The 27,347-nt window shown below is 40.7% G+C and overlaps 1 protein-coding gene across 7 annotated transcripts in view; it reads right to left on the bottom strand.

The window, feature by feature from the left end:
- The window catches only part of TNS3 (tensin 3), a 247,992-nt gene that overhangs the window by 135,269 nt on the left and 85,376 nt on the right, over positions 1-27,347 (bottom strand). For all 7 annotated transcript variants that reach the window (XM_082754611.1, XM_082754606.1, XM_082754607.1 and 4 more), the window contains one exon: positions 13,323-13,361. Coding sequence is in view for 4 of the 7 variants with exons in the window: in XM_082754606.1 (XP_082610732.1) it covers positions 13,323-13,361 (39 nt within the window). In the remaining 3 variants the exon portion in view is untranslated. The remainder of the gene's footprint in view (positions 1-13,322; positions 13,362-27,347) is intronic.

Genomic DNA, 27,347 nt, shown 5'->3' with positions numbered 1-27,347 from the left:
AGATTTTGTAAACCAACATTCTGAGGGTGCTTTACTCCAAGTTACAGAATACACAGAGAAAGCTATGCTGTGCATTCCCTCTTTTATTTTTTTCCAATTTCTCATTCTATGCTTTTTGATGGAAAAGAACACTTGTGTGGGTTATTGATAAAGTGAATTATCTTGGCTCAGTCTTTAAGTACAGTGTAAAATCTGTTTGCTGATTTAAAACACATTAAGTTGTATCTGTTGAAATTTAAGGCAAATCTTTTAAGAAGTTTAGCCAATCCGCTAATAGGAAAATCTAACTGGAAAAAAATAACCACCAGAAGTACAACCATCAGTACATGCTTTTTTAATTATGACTCTCCAATTGGCATGAAATTAACGTAATGTAATAGGGAAGTACATTGGCAAGATTGGGTAAAAAGACCTCAAGTCTTGCTTTAGACTTCAACAAGGGCAAGATTTGGCATTTCATAAAAGCAAATAACCTAGATTAGGGATTTCACCATGCAGTATCATGTGAGAACAACAGAACTATTTCACCTTGAAATACACTCAGCCAAATGAAGTAACACTGGAACTAAATTGGTGCTATATAAAACTGCACCAAACTTCAGTATGTTCTGTTCCACACGTCTAGAATGAGAGGCTACTGCGCATAAAGCAATATATAATGCTTAACAACTTAGAAATATTACTTCCAAAGACAATTTCAAAATCTGTGAGAAAAAAAAAAAAAAAAAAAAGTTTCACGCAGAAGACATTGAAGCATTCAAACTGCCAAGACAGGTTGTGGATGCCCCACAGAATGGTTTGAGTTGGAAGAGATGTTAAAGTTCACGTAGTTCCACCCTCAACCCCTCCATGGGGGATGCCTACCACTAAATCAGGTTGTGAACGTCCTCTGGTTTGCACAGGTCCACCACTCAAGTCTGTCAAGGTCCCTCTGGATGGCATCCCTTTCCTCCAGTGTATCAACCACACCACACACCTTGGTATCATCAACAAATTTTAGGTTCCTTAGATGGTCGCAAACCTGATCTTCTCCTACAGATCATTCCTCCAGTCCCTGCCTCTTTGTCCTCTGGGACTTGGGCTATGTGGGTAGAGCACTTGCCAGTGAATACTCTGGCAAAAGAGCTGTTCAGTACCTCAGCCTCTCTGTGTCAGTTGTAACCAGATCTCCTGTTTCCTTCAGGAGAGAGTCCACATTTCCCCTAAACTTCCTTTTATCACTGACATATTTATAGAAGACCTTCTTGTTGCCTTTAACATCCTTGGCCAGATTCAATTCTATCTGGGCTTCTGTTTTTCTAACTTACTCTCTCTCTGGATGCTCAATGTCTCTGTATCCCTCCCATGTTATCTACTCTTGCCTCCACCCTCTGTACATTTCCTTTCCATTAGTGCAGCCAGGAGCAACTTGTTCATCCATGAAGGCCTCCTGGCATTTCTCCCTGACTTACTGTTGGGATGCATCGATCCTGAGCTTGGAGGAGGTGATCCTTGAATATTAACCAGTTTTCGTAGGCTCCTCTTTCCTCCACGGATTTGTCCTATGGTACTCTACCAAGCAAATCTCTCAAAAAGGCTGAAGCCTGCTCTCCCAAAGTCCAGGTCTGTGAGCATGCTGTGTAGGTAGCTAGGTAGGTAGGTAAGAAGGGAGGAAGTCATATCATGTGTCTAAGAGCATTGTCCAAATGCTTCTTGAACTCTGGTAGGCTCAGTGCCATGACCGCTCCCTTGGGGTTCCAGCATAGCATAGAATGAATATAGAATATCCCGAGTTGGAAGGGACCCATAAGGATCATCGAGTCCAACTCCTGGCACCACACAGGTCTACCCGAAATTTTAGACCACGTGGCTAAGCGCACAGTCCAAACACTTCTTAAACTCCAACAGGCTTGGTGCAGTGACTACTTCCCTGGGGAGCCTGTTGCAGTGTGCAACCACCCTCTCGGTGAAGAACCCCTTCCTGATGTCTAGCCTGAACCTCTCCTGCCTCAGCTTGAAACCATTCCTGTGGGTCCTATCACTGATGACTAAGCAGAATAGATCAGTGCCTGCCCCTCCACTCCCCCTCACGAGGAAGCTGTAGACTGCAATGTCTCCCCTCAGCCTCCCCTTTTCCTATTTTCCTCTTTTTAACATCAAGTTTTCACTTCTTATCCTAAACTCCTCTGAAGTGTTGCAGAATGCCAATTTAACAGCTGTTTTTTTTCCAGAGGTGACTACATTTTATTTTAGCAGTGGATGAAGTGATCCCTGTTCTGTATAAAATTTCTATTTTCAACCTTGTGAAACTATTTCTGGACTCTGGAGGATAAAGATACAGATGGAATGTTAGTTGTAATGGTAAAGCTGTTATTACAGCTGCGGTCTAGCTGACTGCAATTTGTAACAGGATAACAGGATCATAGATTGGTTTATTTTATTTCATTTATTTTGTCATTCCCCCCACCACCATCTTCCACTAGATCAGGCTGCCAAAGCCCCATACAGCCTGACCTGAAACATTTCCTGGGATAGCAAGGAGGAAGAGACAACCCCTGAAGCCTGAGGTACCCTTGCAGAACAACTTCACTGCTCTGTGGACTGAAGAGGAAGGATTCATTATATCATGAGAGACACTGGCCCTGACACTAAGCCAGCTTGATCTTCTCCCTGTGTAACAATTAGTGCAATCAAGAAAAGGCGATCAAGAAAAAGTAATAGTTTTAGGTGACTCTCTTCTCATTTGCCAGCCAGAACCACTCTCAGGAGAGGTATGTTGCCTACTAGTGACTTTGCCAAGAAACTACTGAAACTTGTACAGCCCACAGACTATTCCGTCCAATGCTCTTATTTCATGTGGGCACGAACACCACTGTCAAAGAGCAGTCCAAAGTACGTCATGAAGGAATACAGAGCCCTTGGAGCTGCTGTAGGAGGCTCTAGATCACATGTGGTCTTCTCTTTAATCTTGCTGGTCAAAGGAAAAGGCTTTGAAAGGACCAGTTGAATCCAGCAAACCAATGACTGGTTGTGGAACAAGTGTCATATCCAGGTATTTGACTTTTTAGACCATGGGACCCTGAGGAACCTGGTCTACTGGGGACTGATGGGACTCATCTGTCAGAGGGAGGGAAGAGCATCTTTGGCTACAGTTTTGTCAAGCTGGTGAAGAGAGCTTTAAACTAAAGTTGCAGGGGAAGGGGAACTCAACCCACCCAACTTTTATTGGCAAGCATCAGCACTAGATGCCCAGGATTCTTCCCCTCTTGAGAGACCCCACCTAGAGTACTGCATCAAGTTCTAGACTACCCATCACAAGAAAGATATGGACTTGGACCAGGTCCAGAGGAGGGCCAGCAAAATTATCAGAGGACTGAAATACCTCTCCTGTGAAGAGAGGCTGAGAGAGTTGGGATTATTTAGCTTAGAGAATAGAAGGTTCTGGGGAGAGCTTATTGCGGCCTTTCAATAGAGGGGGCCTACAAGAAAGACAGGGAGAGACTCTTTGTCAGGGACTGTAGTAATAGGACAAGTGGTAACAGTTTTACACTAAAAGATGGTCATTTTAAACTAATCATATGAAATCATTTACTACAATGGTGGTTAGATACTGGAACAGGTTGCCCAGTGAAGCTGTGGATGCTCCATCCCTGGCAGTGTTCAAGGTCAGATGGGATGGGGCTTTGAAGGTGCCCCTGCCCACAGCAGGGGGGCTAGAACCAGATGTTGTGCAAAACATTCAATGATTCTTTCTGCTGAACCACCTTGTTGACCAACTTAAGGACAGTGAAGTAACTTACAGCTTGGTAGATATTAAAAATAAAATTTCAAGCAGCACATACACACTCAGGAACATGTTTCCCCATCCTAGGAATACCAGCATTTGCCCAAGATGGGTACCCCAGCATATGTGTTGACAAGTACTCCAACATACTTACATGGCCACACAACTCCCCCATGCAGACATCAGTAGCATTACCAACTGAAAGCGTGACTCTAAGACCTGCTGCAAGAACAATGTTTTGACACCGAGCTGCAGCTTTTCAATTGTCAACTGTTTTTTTTGGCAGGTCACTGATGTTCATTTTCTCCCTAGCAAAGATTCCACCATAGCAAGGAAAAGAAAATAAACTCCTATCTAACAAAAAAAGCAAAATCTTATGATCTTAAAAACTCAATACCAAAACTGTGAAAGTCCTCCCCCTCCTTCCCACATCCTTCAACTCCTATTTTCTCCATATAATTCGACAGGACTTGAGTCCTATTCGTTTCAGGTACACCATTTCCAGTTCCTCAGTTCTTTCCCACTCAGAAAACACAGTGCAATAGGCAGAAGACCTGCACCATCACATGGAAAACATGACTGCAAGCTAAAGTACCTCATTAGGTCTCGTTTTGTTATTAATGTGAAAACATTAACATAAAGCAAATTAGATCAGGATGACTTCTAATGTAACAGTGAACTAAAATTGAATGGCATCCTAGAGACTGAACATTAGTTAAGCAATGAATAAACATGACCCACTGCTATATGATAAAATAATTGGACAAAGCATCATAATTTAACATAGAGGATCATACTCATTTGCTTCACAGTTCTGTCTGAAAACAGGGAGTCCACGCATAGCTGTGCTTTTTAAAATTAATGACTATTAGAAAAATTTATTTTGAAATTAATTGTACTGAATTTGTTGTTTTCTTCTGAAAGACAGATTACTAGTCCTCCATTGTGCTGTAGTACTCAGTCATACAGAAACAAAGAAAAAAATTATATATATATATATATATATATATATATATATATATATATATATATATATATATATATATATATTAATGTTTGGCTGGAATGCTCTTCAGGGATGGCTACCCTTCTTTCATTTTACACATTCCAATGTAGACAAAGCATTTCCAAAGATTAATTAAAAGCAGACTCACAAGGGACATGAGATCTGTCACTCTCACGACAAACTACATGTGAAACAAGAAAATTATGCAGAACAGAAGAAACCTACTCTGGAGCATGCATTTTCCTTTTACAGCATTGTCAAACACAACCTATTTGCTGCTTAGTAAAGTCAAACAAACTTGAAAAGTTTCTATGACAACTTAAAACTAATGACACTGAGGAGTTTGAAACACAGATAACACATTTAATTTCCCTGTAGCTAAAATAAAGCTGGGAAGGAAGAAAGAAGCGTATTATGCCTTGCAAGAACATCATGCTGCTGGATTTAGCTGGCATGGTGTATAACGTCACATTTCTGGAAAGCAGATGCTTCTGCCCTCCCGGAGTACCATATTCAGCAGGAAGGTTAGAAATCAGTTTGGAGAAAATAAGCAAGCAACATGCACTCTCCCTCCTGGCAAATATAACGACTGGTTTTTGAATCTCATATACACTGCACAGCTCAAATCAGAAGTACTACTTTTAATTATCTTTTGATTTTTTTTGTATTCAGTCTGATTCTTTGTCCCTTTTACGGCTAATATATTTATGAACAAGTCATTGACTGCCCTTTAAACTTTTTTTTTTATCCCCTACTTTGCAGACCCATGTGGTCCATGGTCTTAAACTAATAAGCACCTGAAACATAAGAATAAAAAATAAAACCCATATAAATGCAACATAGAGTTGCCCACATCAAACCCTTCTGGAGATCCATAAATTCAAAAACATTTGAAAAATAATCAAGTCAAGTGTTTCAATTCGGACAGCAGCTCACAGGTTTTGTCACAAAAGTGTCTCATCAGTCCCTGCTTCTGCTTCCTATGGCACTGGGAGAATATGACACCAATGAATCAAGAAAAATAAAAAGCTTATTAGTTCACAAATCTGAAAGAAAGGAAGAAAAATCTCAGCTCAAATCTTAATAAGGCAACACTGAATAGCAAGAAAAAGCCATGTTTAAAAAAAAAATCACTGCACCTTTGCTTACTCATCGGTTCAGCAAAGCTATATTACCAAAAGCAGAGAAATGTTATTTCCATAAAGGTTTCTCCAATGTCCACTTATTTCTTTTCATGGGGACACAGCCATTATGGCCCTGGACAGTGTCAAAGCAGGAAATGAACAGGAAAAATAAATAAATAAAAAAAATCCACTAAATACTCCTAACCTTTATCAACAAACTACAGAACAGCACAGTACTTTTGCATTCCTCTTTCCATGATGTACAGCCATTTTCATGAGTCAGGCAGTTACAGCATGGAACACTTGCTGGAAGAACTGTTCTTGTGAGATTGAGGAAGGGAGACCAGGAAGATGATAGCAACAAGGGGGTCTGATAGGCTGTGTATCCTTTATCTCCACCAAATCATGCTTGCTACGTGTATCGTGCTGGATTTGTGTACTCTTCATCGGTTCTGTGAGCTAAAGTTTAGATGCAGTAAATGGGGAAAAGAGTCCCAGTAAATGTTTATTTTCCTAGTTTTCCACACCTAAGATTTCTATTCTCCTGCCTGAAAGAAGAAAGAAAAAAAAAAAAAAAAGATAATCCAGAAATGAATTAGCCATAAGTTACAGAAATATACCACAAATCAAACCCACTTGATTCAATTTTCCTGTGAAGCTTTTACTGATTTAAGCCAAAAACCAAAACTGCAGCTGGCAGAGCAAAGTAGTTGCATGTGTCAATTCCCAGTTCAGCTTAGTCATTGTCACTATATTGCAGGGTATCTGAAGGTTATACCTGCTTAACCCAAGTTAACAATCTTGTATTTTCTAGTACTTAGATCCCACTTAAAATGAAACTGGAGAATGCAATCCTCCATCTACACGGCCAGGCCTTCCCAACAGCACATATGGTAATTCAGCCTCAGATTTCTCGGAAAATCTTTTGCAAGCTCACATTTACAGGAAATGGGCTGTGCTCCATGGGAAGAACAGACTGCTTCACTTTTTTCTATTTTTTTTTCTGTGAAGATGCATGTAAAAAGGAAATGAATGTGATAAGGATAAAAATACACTTTATTATGTCTACTGACCTGTCTCAGTCAAAGCATCTGGGGAGGATTGCACTCAACAGTCACCATGGTAAAAAAGAACAGGAGGGTTTTGCTAAAAGGAACTTATTTTCTTTCAAACTGCTACAATACTGAATTTTCCTGTTTTCTGTTCTCCTTTCTTTTCCCCATATACGCTTGTTTCATTTTTTTCTCCTTTGTATCATTATGCATTTTCACCAAAATTCACTGCTTAGAAAATTCTTCTTAGAAAATGTTGCCACACTTCACTTATAAGCGAAAGTATCAGAGTCTCTACACTACCTCACATCTCAAGTAAAACTGAGATACGTAATTAGTATGAAGGCACCTAACTGCCTCTGTGATGCCACCACTCACTTCTTCAACAAGGAAAACAGAACTAAGCAAAACAAACAAACCAAAAAGAGAAAACTAGAACCCCCCCTTCCCCCACCCCCTCCCCAATTTGTATCAAAATGACTGAGCTTCCACTGTAGCAAGATAGTTAAACAAAATTCAGTTTTAAATGATAGCACAATTAAAGATAGGTAGCTGGGAAAGTGTCCTCTTAATCTTTCCATATTGCAACAGCTCATTATGGAATGTGATGTTTAAATGGCAGCACTACAGCTATGAAGAACTTCTTGACAAGCAGTTTAAAAAAAAAAAAAAAAAAAAAAAGAAAAGAAAAAATAGGGTGTAGAGGTTAAACATGAAATTTCTCTGGTAAAGATCTCTACTTAACTCTGCCTTAAAACTGAGATGTCATGCAGTGATAAGGACCATTCAACAGACACAGTCAATTTAAGATAAGAATCTATATTATGTTAAAGAGGTTCAGGCTTTCACATCACATTTCATTAATGCAAGACATGGAGCAGGACATGTGATGGACCTCTAAGGAATTAAGATTTCATTTCCTATATTCTTTTTAAAGGTACATGCCATGCAGGATGAAAAAAAAAATCAGTAGAGGAAACAAACTTACTACTCTCTCTTGATGCACCTTAAACTGTCATGGAATACTTCCCAGAATCAAAAAAGGATCTCAAAATAATAACCTTTCTTTGGCTTTTCTTTTATTTTTATCTTTTTTAAAATAATAAATAAAATGAAAATAAGTTAGAGCTTCAAGGTTAGGACCTATCCCTTCCCTTCTTTTTGTAGTATTATAAACGAGATTTAAGAAAACATGTACTTGTTAGGATTCTTTTTATTTAAAAATGTTGATTTTTTTTGGAAATGTGTTGATCTTATTTTCTATCCTTCAAAAATAAGATCCAACAGTTCCAGAAAGTCTATTTAAACAGAGTTGCCAATTTTGATTTTTAAGAAATTTTAGAACTGTTACATAGGTTCATTCAGTTTTTGGATACAAAAACAGTGCCCGCAGCATTTTCATTTATTTATTTATTTAAATCTTTCAGTCTTCCTACACATCTCTGCAATGAAAGTCTATAGCCACAAGTAACCCATCAAATAAAATGAAGGGCATCAGAATAGCTCTTATTTTGCTAGATACTTGATTTGAATTAGGAAAGTAGGACTAAAATCATCCCCCTTTCTCTGGACTAAAGACTGTATGTGACAACATCAAGCAAGTAGTATTTGTACACATAGCAGCTTGTTTATATTTTAGCACCTGAAGTTCCTAGCAGCTGCATTGGGTTAGTATATGAGGGTCCTGATGTCCTTACAAAACTTCAAGATACGTGGCTCATGAGAAATGAAAAGAAAGGATCACTTTGGAAACAGACATCCAAGCTGAAAATAATCAATAGAATCCACATTCTGAAGAAAAAGAGCATCTGTGAATTTCATCTGTCTTCAGCAGTCTTCCAGCAGCCATGACACTGAGAGTTTAACTACACTTCTTGCTATAACCCACATTAAGAGCAGCAATACAGACAAGTGGCTAATTATATGTAGCAGTAATTTAGAGTGGGCATATGTATTGCTTATTTATATGAGAACTAAAAGGTTGGAATTCCTTGTCTGGACTGAATGAGGACAAATCCACGTTTCAGTAGAGAGTTGTAATGCAGAAACATTTTAGTTATTTTGACCATGGTACTGCCCCTCCTGATTATCCAAAGATCTCAACTACTTGTCCTTCATGTTCTCCGTATTCTACAGTCAAAATACAGGAAACTTGCTTATGGCTAATATGGTCACAGGTGATCCTACTTCAGAACAACAGAACTCTTCACTAAACAGACAGTTACATTCTTAGATTAGGTGTTGTGCTATGTCACATCAAAAGTAAAAAAAAAACCACACCAGTCAATCTCACTCTCAGTAATAAGTATATAATGAAAATAGAATCATAAAACGGCTTGGGTCAGAAGGGACAACTTCTCTGGGCAACCTGTTCCAGTGCCTCACTACCCTTACAGTGAAGAATTTCCTCCTAATGTGTAATCTACATCTATCCTCTTTTAGTTTAAGACCATTCCCTCTTGCCCTATCATTGTCTACCCAAGCAGAGTCCTTCTCCATCCCTTTTATAAGAGCCCTTTAAGTACTGAAAAGCCACAATGACATCTCCCTGGAGCCTTCTATTCTCCATGCTGAACATCTCCAGCTTCTCAGCCTTTCTTTGTAGGAGAGGTGCTCCAGCCCTCTGATCATCTTCATGGCCCTCCTCTGGACTTGTTCTAACAGGTCCACATCTTCCTTGGGCTGGGGACCCTAAACCTGGATGCAGTAGTGCAGGTGAGGCCTCACAAGGGCAGAGCAGAGGGGGGCAATCATCCCTCAACCTGCTGGTCATGCCTCTTTTGATGTGTGTTGGAAGAAGCCAGGTGAAGGCCAGGATGCAGTTGGCCTTCTGGGCTACAAGCATGCACTGCTGGCTCATGTCAAGCCTTTTATCCACCACAACCCTCAAATCTTTCTCCACATGGCTGCTCTCAATGAGTTCTTCTCCCAGCCTGTACTCATGTCTGGGATAGCCCCAGCCCAGGTGCAGCACCTTGCACTTGGACTTGTTGAACCTTATGCGGTTCACATGGGCACACTTCACCAACCTGTCCTGGTCTCTCTAAACGGCATCTCTTCCTTCTTTGCTATCAACTGCACCACTTAGCTTGGTGTCATCTGCAGACTTGCTGAACATACACTAGCTCCCATTGTCTACGTCGTTGATACAGATATTAAACAGTACCGGACCCAAGACAGACCCCGAGGAACACCACTTGTCACCAGCCTCCATTTGGACATAGAACCATTGACCACAACACTGACCCACTTACAGTGGGAGGGACTCTGCTCACCCAGCCCCCAGCTACAGGTCTGGGGACTCAAGAGATGTGGGCAGCCTGACCACCAGTGAAGACCAGGGCAAAGAAGTTGTTAAGTACCTCAGCCTTCTCCACATCTGTAGTTACCAGTTGTCTGCCTTCATTTGTCAGAGGTGGTATGCTCTCCTTAGACTTTCTTTTGCAGGCAATGTACGTGCAGAATCCCTTCTTGTTATTCTTTGCATCCCTCACAAAGTTTAGTTCTGTCAATGCCTTGGCTTTCCTGATCCTGCACATCCAGACAATGTTTCTATACTCTTACGTGGCCCTGTTTTGACCATTTGTGCATTTCCTTTTTTTGCGTAAATTTGACCAGCAGTGCCTTGTTCTGCCATGCCAGTTTCCTACCTTCCCTGCTTGATTTATTACATATGGAAATAGAGAGCTCTTGCACTCTAGGGAAAGTATCTTCAAACAGTTGCCAGCTCTGAAAATATTTCACCTACAGTTTTGCCTGCAATAATATTAAACAGAATTCCAGTTGTGTTTGTTTTTTTTTCCTAGAACTAGTAAATGTTTAATTCAGAGACCAAATAAATCTCTGGCTTCATCTTTGTCAGTAAACTAAAACAGGTTAAGCCACTTTCTCCATCAGTACTGCTCAACCACCAGCAGGTCACAGAGTACTTTGGGCCCACTGTGGTGGTTTTACTCAGGTGGGCAGCTGAGCTCCACCACAACTGCTCTTCCACTCCCCCACCTCAAAGGGAAAGGGGGAGAAAATACAATGAAAAGGGCTCAAGGGTTGAGATAAGGACAGGGAGATCACTCAACAATTATTGTCACGAGCAAAACAGATTCAGAGTAGGGAGATTAGTAAAATCTATTGCCTGTTACCAGAGAAATGAGAAACAAAGAAAATAAACTAAAAACACCTTCCCCTATCCACCTTCTTCCACCTCCTCCCCCCGAGCGGCTCTGGGGAACAAAGCACTGGGGGTTGCAGTCAGTCTATAGCACTTCTCTTCCACCGCTCTTTCACAGTCACTCTGACCCTGCTCCAGTGCGGGGTCCCTCCCATGGGATGCCATCCTTCCCAAACTGATCCTGCGGGGGCTGCCCGCAGGCAGCAGCTCTTCAAGAACTGCTCCAAATATGGGTCTATACCATGGAGTCCATCCATCAGGAGCAAACTGCTCCAGCTTGGCTTCCCCACAGTCTGCAGCTCCTGCCAGGTCACCTGCTCCAGTATGGTCCCTTCCCCGCAGGCTACAGCTCCGGCCCAAAATCTGCTCCAGCGGGGGCTCTCCACAGGCTGCAGCCTCCTCCAGGCCACATCCACGTGCTCCACTGGGGGCTCCTCCACAGGCTGCAGCGTGGAGATCTGCTCCACCATGGTACTCCACGGGCTGCAGGGGGACAACCTGCTCCACCAGGGGCCTCTCCACAGGCTGCAGTGGAACTTCTGCTCCAGCACGTGGAGCACCTCCTCCCCCTCTGACCTTGGTGTCTGCAAGGCTGTTTCTCCCAAGGCAGCTCTCCCAGCTGCTCTTATGGAGCAGTTCTGGTGTTTGGTGGTTTTTGTTTGTTTGTTTGTTTTGTTTTGTTTTGTTTTTTTCCCTTCTTAAATATGCTCTCACAGAGACACAAACAAGATCACTTACTGGCTTGGCTCTGGCCCACAGCAGGGCCCTTATCTAACATGGGGCAGCTTCTGGATTCTTCTCGCAGAAGCCACCCCTGTAGCCCCCACTCTAACAAAACTTTGTCACATAAACCCACTAGACCCAGATTAACCAGCACTGCCCCATGTTCACTTTTCACATAAAACATGTCCAACTGGAGTTATTGATGGTAATGACTGGTAACATATTCCACAAGTTGCTGCAGGTTTAAAATTGTTGCTGAACCACAATGACAAATTTTCCCTGTCATAACCAATATTTAGGTTGTGTACACAACACAAAACAATGAGCAACCACAGTTGACAATATACATCTAATACTGTGAGCTGCAGACATAAGAAAGGGCTGCTTTTCTACTTTCAATTTTAGGAGTAGTGCCACACAGAATCCTCAGACTGTCATATGTGTTAGTTCATAGAAGCGGCAGGTCAAAATCAGGAAGGACCTTCTATACATTCGTATTCACATTACTAATAATACTATGAATCGCTGATTTTGTTTTCCAGCCTTTCTTTTAAAAGACAATAATTAAAAGAATGAACCAACACTTTCATAGTACCTTTTTAGATAACATCTTTACCTGTATTTTGCCAGGAAGGAAATCAAGACACAAAAAATGTGTGAAGTGACTTGCTGAATTCACATATCAAGGCAGAAATGAGATGTAGAATCCCTAACTACCAATGGCTGCATCACATAACTACAATACAGAGTTCTCAGCCAACACTGGGAAATCAGCTGTTGACTGCCTAGTTCTAGAAACGATACTAGCAGGTGGCAGCACTGGTTCAATAAATCACAGTTACATAACATCCTCCAGAAGTATTTAATGGGAGCTAAAAATAACCAAATTCAATTACTCCCACCTGAAAAGGCCTATCTTTTTTTTTGAATTCCTATCCTGAGCAACCATGGATTAATTTCCTCACTTCCACCACCAAAAAAAACAAAACAAAACAAAATATAGGCCCTAACCAAAGGATCCTGTTTGTACTTTCAAACTGATATGAGACATCTACACATTAAAACAATTAATGGTTTGTGGGTTTCCTGATTTGTGTGTGTAAGTGTTTGGTGTATGTTTTTATTGTTGTTTTGTTTGTTTTTTACACACACAGACAAAAGGAAATAAGGTAGTAAGGATAACTACATCAAGTCACTGCTTCATGGACATATCAACGAGTTCCTTTTAGGAAGAATCCTGAACAGCAGAAAACACTTAATCTAGCAAATCCTTAAATGCCTTACAAAATTCTCAGTAAAATAACCCAATTGCTTCATGGGATAGGGCACACACTAATAAGCTTCAAGATTAGACTTTTTATTTGCTGTGCACTCAAAGAGGAAAGTGGATGGTACAGTACTGACGAAATTATAGACAGCTACAGGAATAACCTATCCTATAACCTAATAAAACCTGATGGATATCGCTAGTGCCAACAATACTTACCAGTTCGTAGTTGCTCTGAAGAAAGCAAGGTGTCACCACCTAGAACAAAAAACAGTAATAAAATAAGGAAAAAAAATTTCTTCTTTTGCGAACAACCTAAATCTATTTATTGAGATCCCTCAAATACTGTCAAATCTAAGCAGAATCAAGGGGAACTAAGCAGACCAGGTGTATCCTCGGCCAGGAGTGTCCTTGGCTGATCTTGGCTACATTGCTTCCCCTCATATCCCAGAATAGTTAAAAAATATCGTGTGCTTTGCTGACATACTGTAAGCAGTGAAAAAGGTTCAAGGGTAATTCCTTCCTTCACGTTACATATGCAGGGAAGCATGAATGGCTTTTTTCACCACCACTACCCAGCCTTTGCAGCATTCTTCCAAGATCATCTCAGTTTTAATTAGTAAGTAACTATTCTGCTTTTTAATGAGTCTAGAAATCAATAATTCCCATTATCTTTTCTTTGCGCTAAATTTTGTTATGGGATGTGGGCTGAGCAGAGCAAGCAGAACAGATATTTTGTGGACTAACATAATTTCAGAAACTTGGCTCCAAAGACCCACAGACATAAAACTGCAAGCAGGCTTTGAGGCAAGTAGATATATATTATGTTCTCTCTCACCTGAAAATACTTACATTCATACAATATATACAGTAACAAGTTAACTTCATAAATATGTAGAGTTCCCTGAAGTTAAAACACTTCTTAACATGTTCTATATACATCACAAAAAGAACTTTGAATATTCAAAAACAAAAAGAAAGCAAGGAAAAGCATGACCAACTAGGATTATGTAATGATCTAGGGAAAGCAAATACTCATTTCTTTCTACATGTCATACAGCAGGCACCCTCAGACATCACACATATAATTGAATGACTGTGGCTCATCGATTTACTCCATTTAGATGAGCTTCAGTAACAGTAATCAAGAATGCTCACTTTAACAAATACTTTGAGGTTAACCCCAAGGAAAGCAATTTCTTTTAATATGTCCAATCTCACACTTATAGCTTTCCTGGACAGGCTCACCTCTCAGACAGCGGCAGGGAGCCAGAAACTCTATGACAACATCTGAACTACAAAGGGAATTTTCTCTAAGGAATTGAACTGTCCTATCAGCTCTCAAGGCACAGTACATGGAGTGGTTTACAGAGCAGGAGCATGACACATCATTTATAATCCTTAATAAAAAAGTATCACAGAATCACAAATTGTTAGGGATTGGAAGGGACGTTGAAAAATCAACTAGTCCAATCCCCCTGCCAGAGCAGGAACACCTAGATCAGATCACACAGGAACACGTCCAGGCAGGTTTTGAATGTCTCCAGAGAAGGAGACTACACAACCCAGCTCCCCAGGCAGCCTGTTCAAGTATTCTGTCACCCTCACTGTGAAAAAGTTTTGCCTCATATTTAAGTGGAACCTCCTACATTCCAGCTTGCACCCATCTGAAATGTATTTGAAGAAGCCCTTTCTGTTGTCCTTGACCCCTCTTGCAAGGTTTAACTCTAAGGAGGCTTTAGCTTTCTTAGCTGCATCCCTACATCCTCTGACAACAGTCTTATATTCCTCCCAAGAGGCGTGCCCCTCCTTCCATGATCTGTAGATCCTCCTCTTCCACTTCAGTTTGCCCAGCAGTTCTCTGTTTAACCATGAAGATCTCCTGGCTCCCTTTCTTGACTTGCTACCTGTTGAGATGCTCTGATCCTGAGCTTGGAAGAAGCAGTGCTTGAATGCTAACCAACTATCTTGGGCCCCTTTACCTTCAAGTACCCTGTCCATGGGATTTCCCCTAGCAATTACTTGAAAAGGCCAAAGTTGGCCCTCCTGAAGCCCAGGGCTGCAATTCTGCTCAGTATTCTGTTCCTGCCACCTGAGATCCTGAACTCCACCATCTCATGGTTGCTGCAACCAAGGCCGCCCTCAACCTTCACCGCTTCAACCAGTCCCTTCTTGTTAGTGAGGACAAGAACCAGCATCACTCCTCTCCTAGTTGGCACATCCACCATTTGCACCAGGAAGTTATCATCAATGCACTGGAGGAACCTCCTGGACTGCAGATGGCTGGTTGAGTAGGCCTTCCAGCAAATGTCAGGGTAGTTGAAATCTCCCACAATAACCAAGGCCTGTAATTGCAAGGCTGCTATCAACTGCCTGTAGAAGGCCTCGTAAACTTCCTCATCCTGATCAGGTTGCCTGTAATAGACACCCACAACAGTATCCCCCATGCCAGCCTGCCCCTTAATTCTCACCCAAGACTCTCAACTTACTCCTCATCCACCCCTGGACGGTACTCAATACACGTAGTTGCTCTCTCATGTAAAAAGCAACTCCAGCACCTTGCCTTGCTGGCCTGTCTTTCCTGAGAAGGACATACCCATCCATGACCACATTCCAGTTCTGTGAGTTGTCCCACCACATGTCTGTAATTGCCACCAGATCATAATCTCCTGACTGAACATGGATTTCTAACTCCTGCTTATTCCCAGTGCTACGTGCATTGGTGGACAGGCACTTCAGGGAGTGAGCTGAGCACGCCAATTTCACCCTAGGGGGGGTGGGAGGCCTCCCAGTCTTCATTAATGCTAGAACACTACCCCACTGGTGCAAGCCCAGCTACAGCCCCATCCCCCTCTGAATCTAGTTTAAAGCTCTCCAAACAAGCCCTGCTAATTCCTGTCCCAGAACCCTTTTGCCCCTGTGAGATAAAGCTTTCATACATATTACTGTCTGGCCTGGGGTCTTATAAAACCAGTCATTATCAAAGAACCCAAAGCCCTACCTGTAGCATGAGTCACGTAGCCAAACATTTATGGACTATTCTATTCTGTGCCACGTCATCACCCCAAATTGGAAGGAGGGAAGAGAAAACTTATGCCCCAGACTCTTTTCACCAACCATCCCAAGGCCTTGAAGTCTTTCTTCATTCCCCTCAGACTACGGGATGCAGCTGCCTCCCCGCCTATCTGGAAGATCAGGAGCAGGTAGTAGTCTGTCAAGTGCACCAGGCTGGGGAGCATCCTGGTGATATCCCTGATCTGGGTTCTACGTAGACTGCAGACTTCCCTACAATGAAGGTCAACTCTGCATATTGGGCCCTCTGTTCCTCTCTGAAGGGAATCTCCTACTACAATTACCCTTCATTCTTTCTGACTGGAGGCAGTCTTGAGGCACGGTGTTGACTGCCTACGTGACCTCATAGGTGGGCTTTCCTCCACATCCTCACCAACCTCTCCTTCAAGATCCAGGGCCTCAAACCTATTACAGAGGGGCACCTGGGGAAGCGAGTTAGGTAGGGAGGGGGGTTGCCTGTAACATTGAACTGGGACTCGCTTCCAATCCTCCTCGTCTTTTTGGTTCCCTCCCTCTGCCTCATAGTGACAGGGCAGGAGCTCCACCATCCTGGCACCCCCTGGCACGCTTCTCTCTGACATGCAAGGGAGTTAACTCCACCAGGCAATCTCCTGCTCACACGCCCTGATGCTCCTTAGTCTCTCCACCTCCTCCCTGAGCTCAGCCACCATGGTGAGCAGACCTTCCACCAGAAAACAGGTGGTCTGGTCTCCCCGCTGCCCACCCCCGGCAGTGGCAGGCTGAACAGCCTCATCTCTGGGCAGGCCCTGTGTCTGGGTCGCCACAGCCTTTTCTGAGTGAGCCCTCTGCGTAGTGGACACCATGGTAGGTTTGTAATCTCTCAGACTGCCATTAGTTGGTGCAGAACTCCTGCGCCTTGCCACACCAACAAACCACTAGAATAGAAAGACACATCTAGTCCTGTATGCAGCACAGACAAAAAGAGGCAAACCTGGTTACACCAGAACAAGCCACTCGGGTCTTAACTCTCAGAAATAGCTTTTAACCAGCAGCATGGAAGGGTTGGCATCTCCACAGACGGGTCCTTACTTGTGAAAGAGATACACTTCTAATTCTCAGCTGTAGGTAAAATATTACACACTCGTGTAATAATTGGAACTGCTGCAGAATAAAATTGTCATCACTGGATCACATAAATATAATCTGTTTTATCCCTTCTCTCTGCTGTTAAACTCTGTTAAAGGATCATCTACTTCCCCATGACTAACCACAATACAGCTCTCCTATAACCTCCTCAATAATTACAGCTGACTCACTGCCTAAGAAAAAGCCCCTTTATTCTGACACAAGAGCACTAGGGACATTCACTGTCCCTAAAATAAATTAAATAGAAAAAATAATTAAAAAAAACACCTTACAGTGATTTTTTTTTTTTTTTGGCAGATCTGTAGCATCTTATTCAGGCAATTCACCCAAACACAGGGCTGTGAGAAAATGGGAGCTAACACAAGGGTCAACTCTTCTGTAATTATTTTTCCCCTGAGTTTCACTATGCCTACAATGCCTGTACATTAACCTGACTTTACAGATAGACTCCACTTTCTTCTGGTTGCAGGTCTTGCACTGTTTCTTTGTTCTCACAAAGATCAACAACCATGTGAGATGGTACCACTCTGGGCCTACCAGTCACATAATACCCTTCCCAGTGTATACAGCAACCTCTTTGCCCTTGCACACTGTCTTTTATAACTATGTTGTCACTAAGCTGCAGATCACTCAAATGCATTATTCACAGCCAGACTTGCGTGTGCTGCTACTCTTTTCTAGCTACTTGACTTAATGCAAGACACACTGAGCCACCCCAGGTGCACAGACCTTTTGTCTGAATGCACATGCACAAATAGCATATTTCTTCTCAGATGAAGGAAAACAGTCAAGTATCCTGATTTCAGTTCTACCAAGCAGTTTCAAGAAGTTCTTCTACTGTTAATTCAGATATAGGTTAAAAGCAAAGTGCTGACGTGTTCACAGGGAGGCTATCATGAGGTCCAGACAACCAGAGTCGAGGTTATATGAATTGCCCTAATTCTATTTCCTGGTTTGCAAAGGCTTGAGATGTGCTAAAATTAGCATTCAGAGGAAAAGTATACAACTGAAAATCAAAATCGCAGGCTTCAATTTAATACAAATCTGGAGACCAAAGAGAATGTATAAACACCTCATTCATTGGTTTAAAAACTTACACATACAACAAGTGCAACAACTGTGCAAAACAATAAATTTCAGATTTTCTTGAGCCCTACTGAAGCTACAGTTAATTGTAAAAAAAAATAAAAAAATTACAATGAACAAGTTTGTCAGCTTTCAATAATAGTATTTTTATTATTGAACAAAAGATACTGGATACATTACTATAATATTTCATAGTTCAATAGTTCAGCACGAACAAGATGTATTTAGCCTCTACACTTCTACATGTTCACTTATTAAAAAGGAAAAAACAGAATCTGGGAAGTCCCAGTGTGTTTCTTAAAAATAGGTACCTCCTTCATGCCCAGATACACACATGCATATAGACACATTAGTCTACCCACATATAACCAGGTAAATATCTGAAAGCCAAACCACCTGTCCTTGTATACATAACACATACTGAATGAAAACACCTTCCTAGTGTGGTACTTCCAGAATCAAGTTTTGCTTTGAAAAGGTCCTGTACTGGTGGAAGAAGATTTAAGATAATCCCTCTGATGAAGAATTCTGACTCCAATGAATCTGTGGGTAATTTTCCTACCCACAATTGTAACACCAGTCACATGAGTTAATGAGTAACTGAACAACATGAGATAAATGTCAACTCAAACAAGAAAAAATGTCAACAAATGGCATGATACCTGGCACTAAGGAAGTAAAATATATCCCCGCTTGTTTTAATGGAGACACAACCAGTGCCCTCCACTGTTTCATAAAAGGCCATTTTCTTGGATATCCTACAGTTACATGTCAGTACATTTTTCACTTCCAGATGCATCTTTTTTTGTATTTCCCTTATTTTTCACCTTTTTTTCACAGAAGCAAGTGATCTTCCAGAGGAAGAGGCATCTTCAAAGAATGAGCCAAATATTATCAAAGCTGCATTTCAAAGTCCAAATCTGACACTATTAGACTACTATTTCAAAGCATGCAACTTAACCATTTAACTACAATGACTACAATAACTACATTTAACTACATTCTCCCAAGCTACAGTTTTAACAGGTAAGAACAGCTGGCATTTCTGCCACAACCTATGTGGAACAAAAAAGGTGTGCAGAAGGAAAAATCTTCATCAAACAAATACGTGACCTAAGTAACCTATCCATTCTAGTTCACTACTAATACAGTTCACTAAGCTTTTCACAAAATTGAGGAAAAAGGGTGAATAGAAACACGAAGCTAAGGAAAACCTCTAAATAATGTGCAGCTACAATTATGTTAGGAGAAGTAATAGCCTTTGTACAAATAATAAGTTCATGGACATTTTTAATGTGCATACGTGCATGTGTGTATGCATATAGAGAAACACCCCGTATGTGTATACAGAGGCACCCTTTCCCTTCCTTCATTTCTCATGACATAACTTTCTCTTAGCTGATAAGATACTACAGCCTGCAAGCAACTTGCATTCAGTACAGACAATAACTCTTTTCTCAGGACAAATGACTAAAATGCAAGACTTTCTCAGTAATACACCACAGAACTTCATTTGTTCTTAACTACACCCTTTTCTTCTCCCTTCCTTCCTCCTACTGACAACTTGCTCACTTTTATACAGCAACAACAGGTAAAATTTAACAAAAAAAAAAAAAAAAAAAAAACAGCACTAAGATTTGGCTCTGAAACAGTTGGTTTATGTTTCTTCATATTAATGGAGTTTCACTGTACTAGGTTTCATTTCAAGCACTCCAGGGCTGGTGAAGGGACAGACAACTTTTAGTTCCATCTTTTCCGAAGCTCTGTTTCATAAAGTCCATGCTGTGAGTTAAAATACAAATGGATTCTTATTAAATTCAAACTACCTGTAGTCATCATTTCACCCTGTGCAACTCCCATGCTTGCTCACGAGTTTCACTGCTTCCAATACCTGTCTAACATCTGGGAAAGATATATTTCAAAGGGAAGTATTAAAGATAACATGACAGCAATATTATAGCATAATAAACATGTTAAAATAGGGAGTTTTTTGTTTGTTTTTTTCTTTTTAATAGATACTACAGAGAAGAGGCCAATGTTGTAGAGGAGAAGGATTCTAGAACACAGCAATGGCAGACTTTTCTACTCTACATCACAGAAAGATAAAGACAGAAGTCAAATGTCAGCCTAGTTGGAAAAATAAAAAGGTTGGTTTTGTTTTTCTGTAATTTGGTTTGTATGTCCCTAGAACTGAAAACCAACCATTGCAGGACAATTGTTTGCACCTCACTAAGGGCAGTTTAATGCAAAAATACATACAGCCCAAGGAGAGAGAGCTCTTTGAATCAGGCAGCCTAAGGATATATGCAGCAATCTAGCAAATGCTTGATTTCAGTCTGTGACAGAAGGTCTGTAAGAGTCATCCAAAAAAAGCAGAGTAACCTCTCCAGCAGGAAACTCACAGAAATCCTTTGGGAAAAAAAACACTGGGGCACATTGCTCAGCAAGCTAAAGTAGTCTGAAGGGTTGAGGACTAAGGAGGAACCTTTCAGTTTACCACAAAAAGTATATTCTCAAGTTGTAAAGAACATACCCACTCTAGCAGGCTTCAGTTTCTCTGAGAGTGGAACCCTTTCTGGAGGCTGACACAAAGGCACTTGAAGTGCCTGTATTTTGTTACGGTATTTCTGACTTTCTTATATCACAATCCTGACTTTCATATACCTCTGGTCATTTTAACTTAGATTACAACCTTCTTCCTTTTAAAATATATGTTGAGTATAAAACACGCATGTTCCAAAGGTATCCAATTTTACAGCTGTTCAAAAGAGACACAACAAAATGGTACCGCGCTGTGTTAACTGTGGGAGGTATTTTCAATGTTTTCTTCAGCAATACAGAACAATACAAGGGAAGCAGCCTTTTAGAAATAATTACAAGTAAAATGCTATGAAATGCTGTGTTATCACATAGAGATAACAAAAGCAAATTCTAATGAAGCCTGGACATTTCAGCTTGCTGATACAAAACAGGCAGGACTTCCACTGGCATGGGGTTCATAACCTTCAAAATACATAGTACTCAGTCTCTATGTGTTTCCAAAAAACTGTTGTTACTCATGTTGGTGTCTGCAGTTCAGTTTCCATTCCTTCATAAAGTCGGTAAGGCAACTGCTTGCAATCTAATGCTGGCATTGCTCCACTTTTTGGAAATGAATATTGCAAGAGGGAATTCATCCAGTTCCAGGAATATACAGTCTTCACCACTGCCTCTAGCCACAGCAACATATTGTGACACAGCAATGGTTATATTATACCTGCTACCAAATTATTGCCACTGTTGATTTTCAGTGTACCATCCAGGATGTTGTTACTGCCTTTAGCTCTAACAGCAGAAACAAAAGCTATGGCTCCTACATAAAAGCTAAGAGCATCGCATACAGTAGTGGTAAGCAAATTTTTAAAAAATAACTCAAAGAAACAGGTGGTATATTCTGGCAAGCTATGCAATTCCCATTTCCCAGAGACAAATATGGGATGAGCTATATAGTGTGCCATGAGAACAATTCCCAAGCAACAGTAATGTAAAATGCATCATTCCCATGTTCATTGATACCACTTTAAAAGGCTGAAAAATGCTTACTGCTCTTAAAAAAAAAAAAAAAAAAAAAAAAAAGAAGTTATAAGGCATGTTACAAGGATCAGAACTAGGCAGAAAATAAACGGACCAGTGAAGAGAACTGAGATCCTTCATAAAATCAACCAAAACAGACCAGTATTCAAGGCAAGGAAATGAAGAACAAGCAAACAAATTCTCCTAAAACATCCTAAAGTTTTCAAGTGGGAAGTTCGTATCTGTCATGAAAATATAGCCTATCCAAGTTTTGGTGGTGAAGGAAAGCAATAGCTTTTGTAATAAAGACTGCAAGGAAACAAATCTTGAAATTATAACAGGTACCAGCTGGGTCTTACATAAGAGCCAGTTTTCTGAAACAGTTAAGACTAAATGAGACATATCTAGAAACACTAGTATATTCTAAAATACTTTTTAATTTTTGGAAAGCCCCAGAAAGTTAACTGCCAAGCACACAACCCTCCAGCACAGCAGTTCTGCTACTTACACAATGAAAGGTTTATATCCATAAAAAGCAATTTCAAGTCCTCTTGCCACTCAATAGCTTACAGTTCTGGTCGAATGAGAAAGCTTATTCATTAAACAGTTCATTACAGTGATAGCATAACCTAACAGAGGGCAAAATACTGCTTCTGGGGACAATCAAGTAAAATCTAAAGACCACTTTGAGCCACAACTGTCAGTTACAGCACTCACAGATTAATCTCAGACTTCAACTGCAAACATTTTATTCTAGTCCAATGCTAGACAGCACTAAAAGCATGCATGGTAGTATAATATGTTAATTACTTCCTTTGAGGAAAAAAATCCCTGAGGTCTTAAGCTGTACTGAATGTGTTCTGATTTACCGATTCCACAAAAATGTGTCAGCCACAGAGGTTCACACAGTTGTCTCCTGGAAAAAAACATGGCACAAGTTTTCATTTAAGGCCTTGATTCCCTCTGCCCAAAATCTGAGAGGGTTAAGGAGAAATTGTACTCTATTCGTGCAACCAAATTAAAAATATTTAAAAAATAAGAAGAAGAACAAACAAAAAAGCTTCCAATGAACCCTTTGAGAAGCAAAGTCACCACTATTTGGTCCACTGCTGCTATGGTAGTGTTAATCTACACTTTTAACATAGTAATTTTGCAGTAAAGACTTGACAGCATTTTGCTGTTCTCAACAAAATAATTTTCTGCCAGGTTACTCATTTATTTTTAAAACAGAGTTTTACTTCAAAATCACTTAAAAATTAACAAACACTGAGTATTCAGATGAAAAGTGTCCCCGGAAAAATGTTTTTCTGAGGAATTTTGACATATTAAACTGTAGTGTTCAAAATGCAACTGAGCATAAATATGAAGCGAGATTATAAAGTTAGATATAGTAGAGTAGTACTTTGAACTGTCAGTACCTGCCCAGTTGAGTCGAGCACAGCTGTCTCTTTAAAAATTATTACACACTGACATCCAACAAATCTGGCTTCTGCTCTAATACTTTATTGTGTTAAACACTCAAAGAGGAATTCTCCCCATCCTTTTGAATAGCCATGCTGAATTCCCTCAACAGCAAACTGGTGCAGCATGCAAATTAGACAGGAAAGAAAGAAATAATTATTACCCTCAAAAAGAGAAACCTCTGGCAATAGTTTGAGAACTGGTAACATTAAAGATGTTCTTTTTCCAAACCAACCAAGTATCACTGCTACCGTAGCAGCAGCAACCTTCCCAATAGTTTCAGTGAGGTAAACGAAAATATATCCGAGATCTAATATTAGCAGCAACACGGTAACCCTGGCAATCTTAGCCACTTTGTCATTTGAACAGAAAGTGCCTCATCTCCACCCGGAAGAGTCCAGCTTGTTTACTTGCTTCTGCTGTCAATCCTTCCCTGGTTTCACCTTCCTAGTGAACTAAAAATACAATAAAACTAACAATATAATGATGATTTTATTTTTTAATAGTCACCCTTACCTGGGACTACGTGTCAAAATGCTCTCTCTTACAGCATTACTGGAAGTCTAGACAGGTTCTGCCTTACATGCGTTATGGCTTTAGCAGTTAGAGAGTAACTCTCTGTCCCTCTGGACTGCCAAGGGCCACTGATTCTCTTCATGGGCATGGAAAGTATCTGCCTTCATGCCCACCCTCTACAAGAGTGGGCCCAGCCTTATAACCTTAATACAGTACTCACAACGTTTATTCACAAAACAATTCAGGAAGCACCCATGTGACAAAAGACATCCAATCATTCTGAGTGCCAAAACAGTTTGGGCTTTAAATCATTAAACTGAAAATAGCTAACAAATAGTAGTCATTCCCCTCACATACAAACTATTTTCACAAAACACATTGAACATGTATACCAGGACCAAAATCAGCTGTCACTCCTGCATTATTTTTATTGCTGTGATTGCTGTCTTCCTCCCCATTATAGCATTTCCAGTAACATTTTTACAGTAATTCAAGCTATATATATTTATTTATTTATATACTTTTTTTCATGACCGTCTTTCCTTGCCTGTTAAAAAGCCTAAGAAAGGAAAAGATCAGCGTGTCACAATGAAGAATTAGGTGGGATGGAGGACAGCTTTACTCCAAAGCCTCTGAACAGTTTAAGCTACTGCTGATCAAAGAAAAAGGGAGATCAGGGTCAATGGAAGAATTGCATCTTCTCAAATACAAATGCCAAGAAAATTATAATAAGCAAAACTGTGGCTTTTGAGTAATGTAACATGACAAAGTGTCATGTCAGTTTTTATCTTTTACAATTAAAACAATTTTGGTGGCTTTATATGTGATAAAACCCTAAAAACATGTTATACATCTATTATTTCTCTATGAAGAATAAACCACAGAATTTGAAAGTCATAAAATATTTGGTCTAGCCTTAACAGCATTCGAGTGGCACACTATAGTTCAGAAACCAAGTCTGAATATGGATTTTAGACTCTCAATAAAAAATCTTGAAGCTTTGACTAAATATGCACTCCACTGAGATGTCTAGATAGCTAGAAAGGTGAAGAAGGAAGTGTGCTGAATAAAAACAATATTTAATTAATGCTACCAGAACTGGAAAAAGCTATAGAGCCATCTGCAATAATATACTGGTTTCTTTGAAATATGAATTCAGACTGACAAAGAATGAAACCATATTATGAAAAGAAAATAGCTTCTTGGCTTAGGCATGGTAAAAAATCTTCAAGGTTGAGTTAAGGATATATGCGATGCTCACTAGGAAAGCTGAGCCAAGGCTCAAGAGCTGGATCATACTCTGCATCATTACACACCTGATCCAGCAAAAAAAGAATTGAGCAAATCATAGAAGCATTAAGGTTTGCAAAGACCTGCAAGATCATCTAGTCCAACCATCACCCTGCTACCAATGTCACCCACTAAACCATGTCCCTAAGCACCATGTCCAACCTTTCCTTGAACACCCCCAGGGATGGTGACTCCACCACCTCCCTGGGCAACCTGTTCCAATGCCTGACTGCTCTTTCTGAGCAGAAATGTCTCCTAACTTCCAATCTGAACCTCCCCTGGTGCAACTTGAGGCCATTCCCTCTACTCCTATCACTAGTTACCTGTGAGCAGAGGCTGACCCCCAGCTCCCCACAGCTTACTTTCAGGTAGTTGCAGAGAGCAATAAGAACAAACGCCTGAGACTCCTCTTCTTCAGACTAAACAACCTCAGTTCCCTCAGCCGCTCCTCACAGGACCTGTGCTCCAGGCCCTTCACCAGCTTTGCAGCCCTTCTCTGGACATATTCCAGTACCTCAATGCCCTTCTTGTACTGAGGGGCCCAAACCTGAAGACAGCACTCAAGGTGTGGCCTCACCAGAGCAGAGTACAGGGGGATGACCACCTCCCTGGTCCTGCTGGCTGCACTACTCCTGATACAAGCCAGGATGCCACTGGCCTTCTTGACCACCTGGGCACACTGATGGCTCATGTTCAGGCGAGCATCAATCAGCAACCCCAAATCCTTTTCCTCTGCACAGCTTTCCAGCCACTCTGCCTCAAGCATGGAGCGTTGCATGGAGTTGTTGTGACCAACAACTGGACCTGTCACTTAGCCACGTTGCACCTCATGCCATTGGCCTCTGCCCATTGACCCAGTACAACACCAAACTAGGAATATGTATTGACAGAATATGAGAACATTCCCATTACGCATACAACCATGTGTCTTCCTATTAAGATATGAACTTTTCGAGACTCAGAGCAACAGTGCTCTCATATCCCAGCACTGCCAATGCAGTGAGAAAGAGGCCCATTGCATACAAAAGAGACTGAGAAGCTGTACCTGAGGTCAAATGCCTCTGTAAGGCCCTGTGCACACCAGTATCCTTGATGCTGTACTAGCAGAGATGCAGCAGACAGCTTCACAAATAGCTTATGAAAGTTCAGGGATTTCTTCAGAGGACACTGATCCACTATCCCCCTTACGGCAAAGCCCATTCACTCATAGCTCTATTTCCCCAAAACAGGATTAGATTGCTTCAATCCTGAGTAACCCATCTGCTGTTCACCTAAAAACAAATTTGCCTGGGAGACCTGTTCACATATTTATTGCTTCCTACATGAAAGTACTTCCTGACATCTGTTCTGAATTTGTGGATGCTTTATTTCCATTAATTTACCCCCACCAGTCATGCCCCCATACCTCCTTTCAGGGCTAAATCGCAAAACAGTAACTTGACATAAATGAATAGCTCCCTTAAGATTTTATACCCACATGTCCACTGTGTTCACTTGTTTTTGGCTTACCCCCCTCACACACAAACAACTATAAGACAGTGAAGTTTGGGCTTTGGGGTTTTTGTTTGCTTTTAATTAATCTTGCCTTTATAGCTCATCTAATTTTAGTGCTGGTATCTGCATCATCTAGTGGGTTTATGCTACATAATTTCAAATGTTATAATCTTCCTGCAACTGATTTAATAGCACTGTGTGCAACAGTCTGAATTTGTGTAATCTAATATTTACCATCTTGTTTTCACTTGTCTGTGTAGCTTCTTTTTTTTTTTTTTTTTTCCCCCCACAGTGTTGCCCTATGTTTTGAAATATTACTACAGTTTTGCCTGCGTTTGTTTCCACTATATTTGTCAGGGACAAGAGAAAAACCCTCACAGAACCTATTCAGGTTTTAGAATAAAACAAAGCAGGTGATGTCTCAAATGATTCCAAAACTTGGTTCTTCCTTCATTTGTACATTCTGATAAAACTCTGTCTATTTATTTTCAGGTTTGCATAAACTTTATTTTAGTGGCTGATTTATATAGCTTTTATTTTTTTTTTTTTTAGTTTTCATGTAGATGCAATAACGAAGGAATTCTTTAGACAAACTCTTAAAACCTGCATAGTAGTGCTGCCAGTGGAAGGCCTGAGCTGTTGTTTTTACCTAAACATGTTTACAAC

This window comes from Aythya marila, assembly GCF_965140915.1.
Source record: "Aythya marila genome assembly, chromosome: 2".
NCBI classification, from domain to species: Eukaryota; Metazoa; Chordata; class Aves; order Anseriformes; family Anatidae; genus Aythya; species Aythya marila.
Note: the sequence above shows the minus strand (reverse complement) of the source record. Positions and strands in the feature narration are given on the sequence as shown.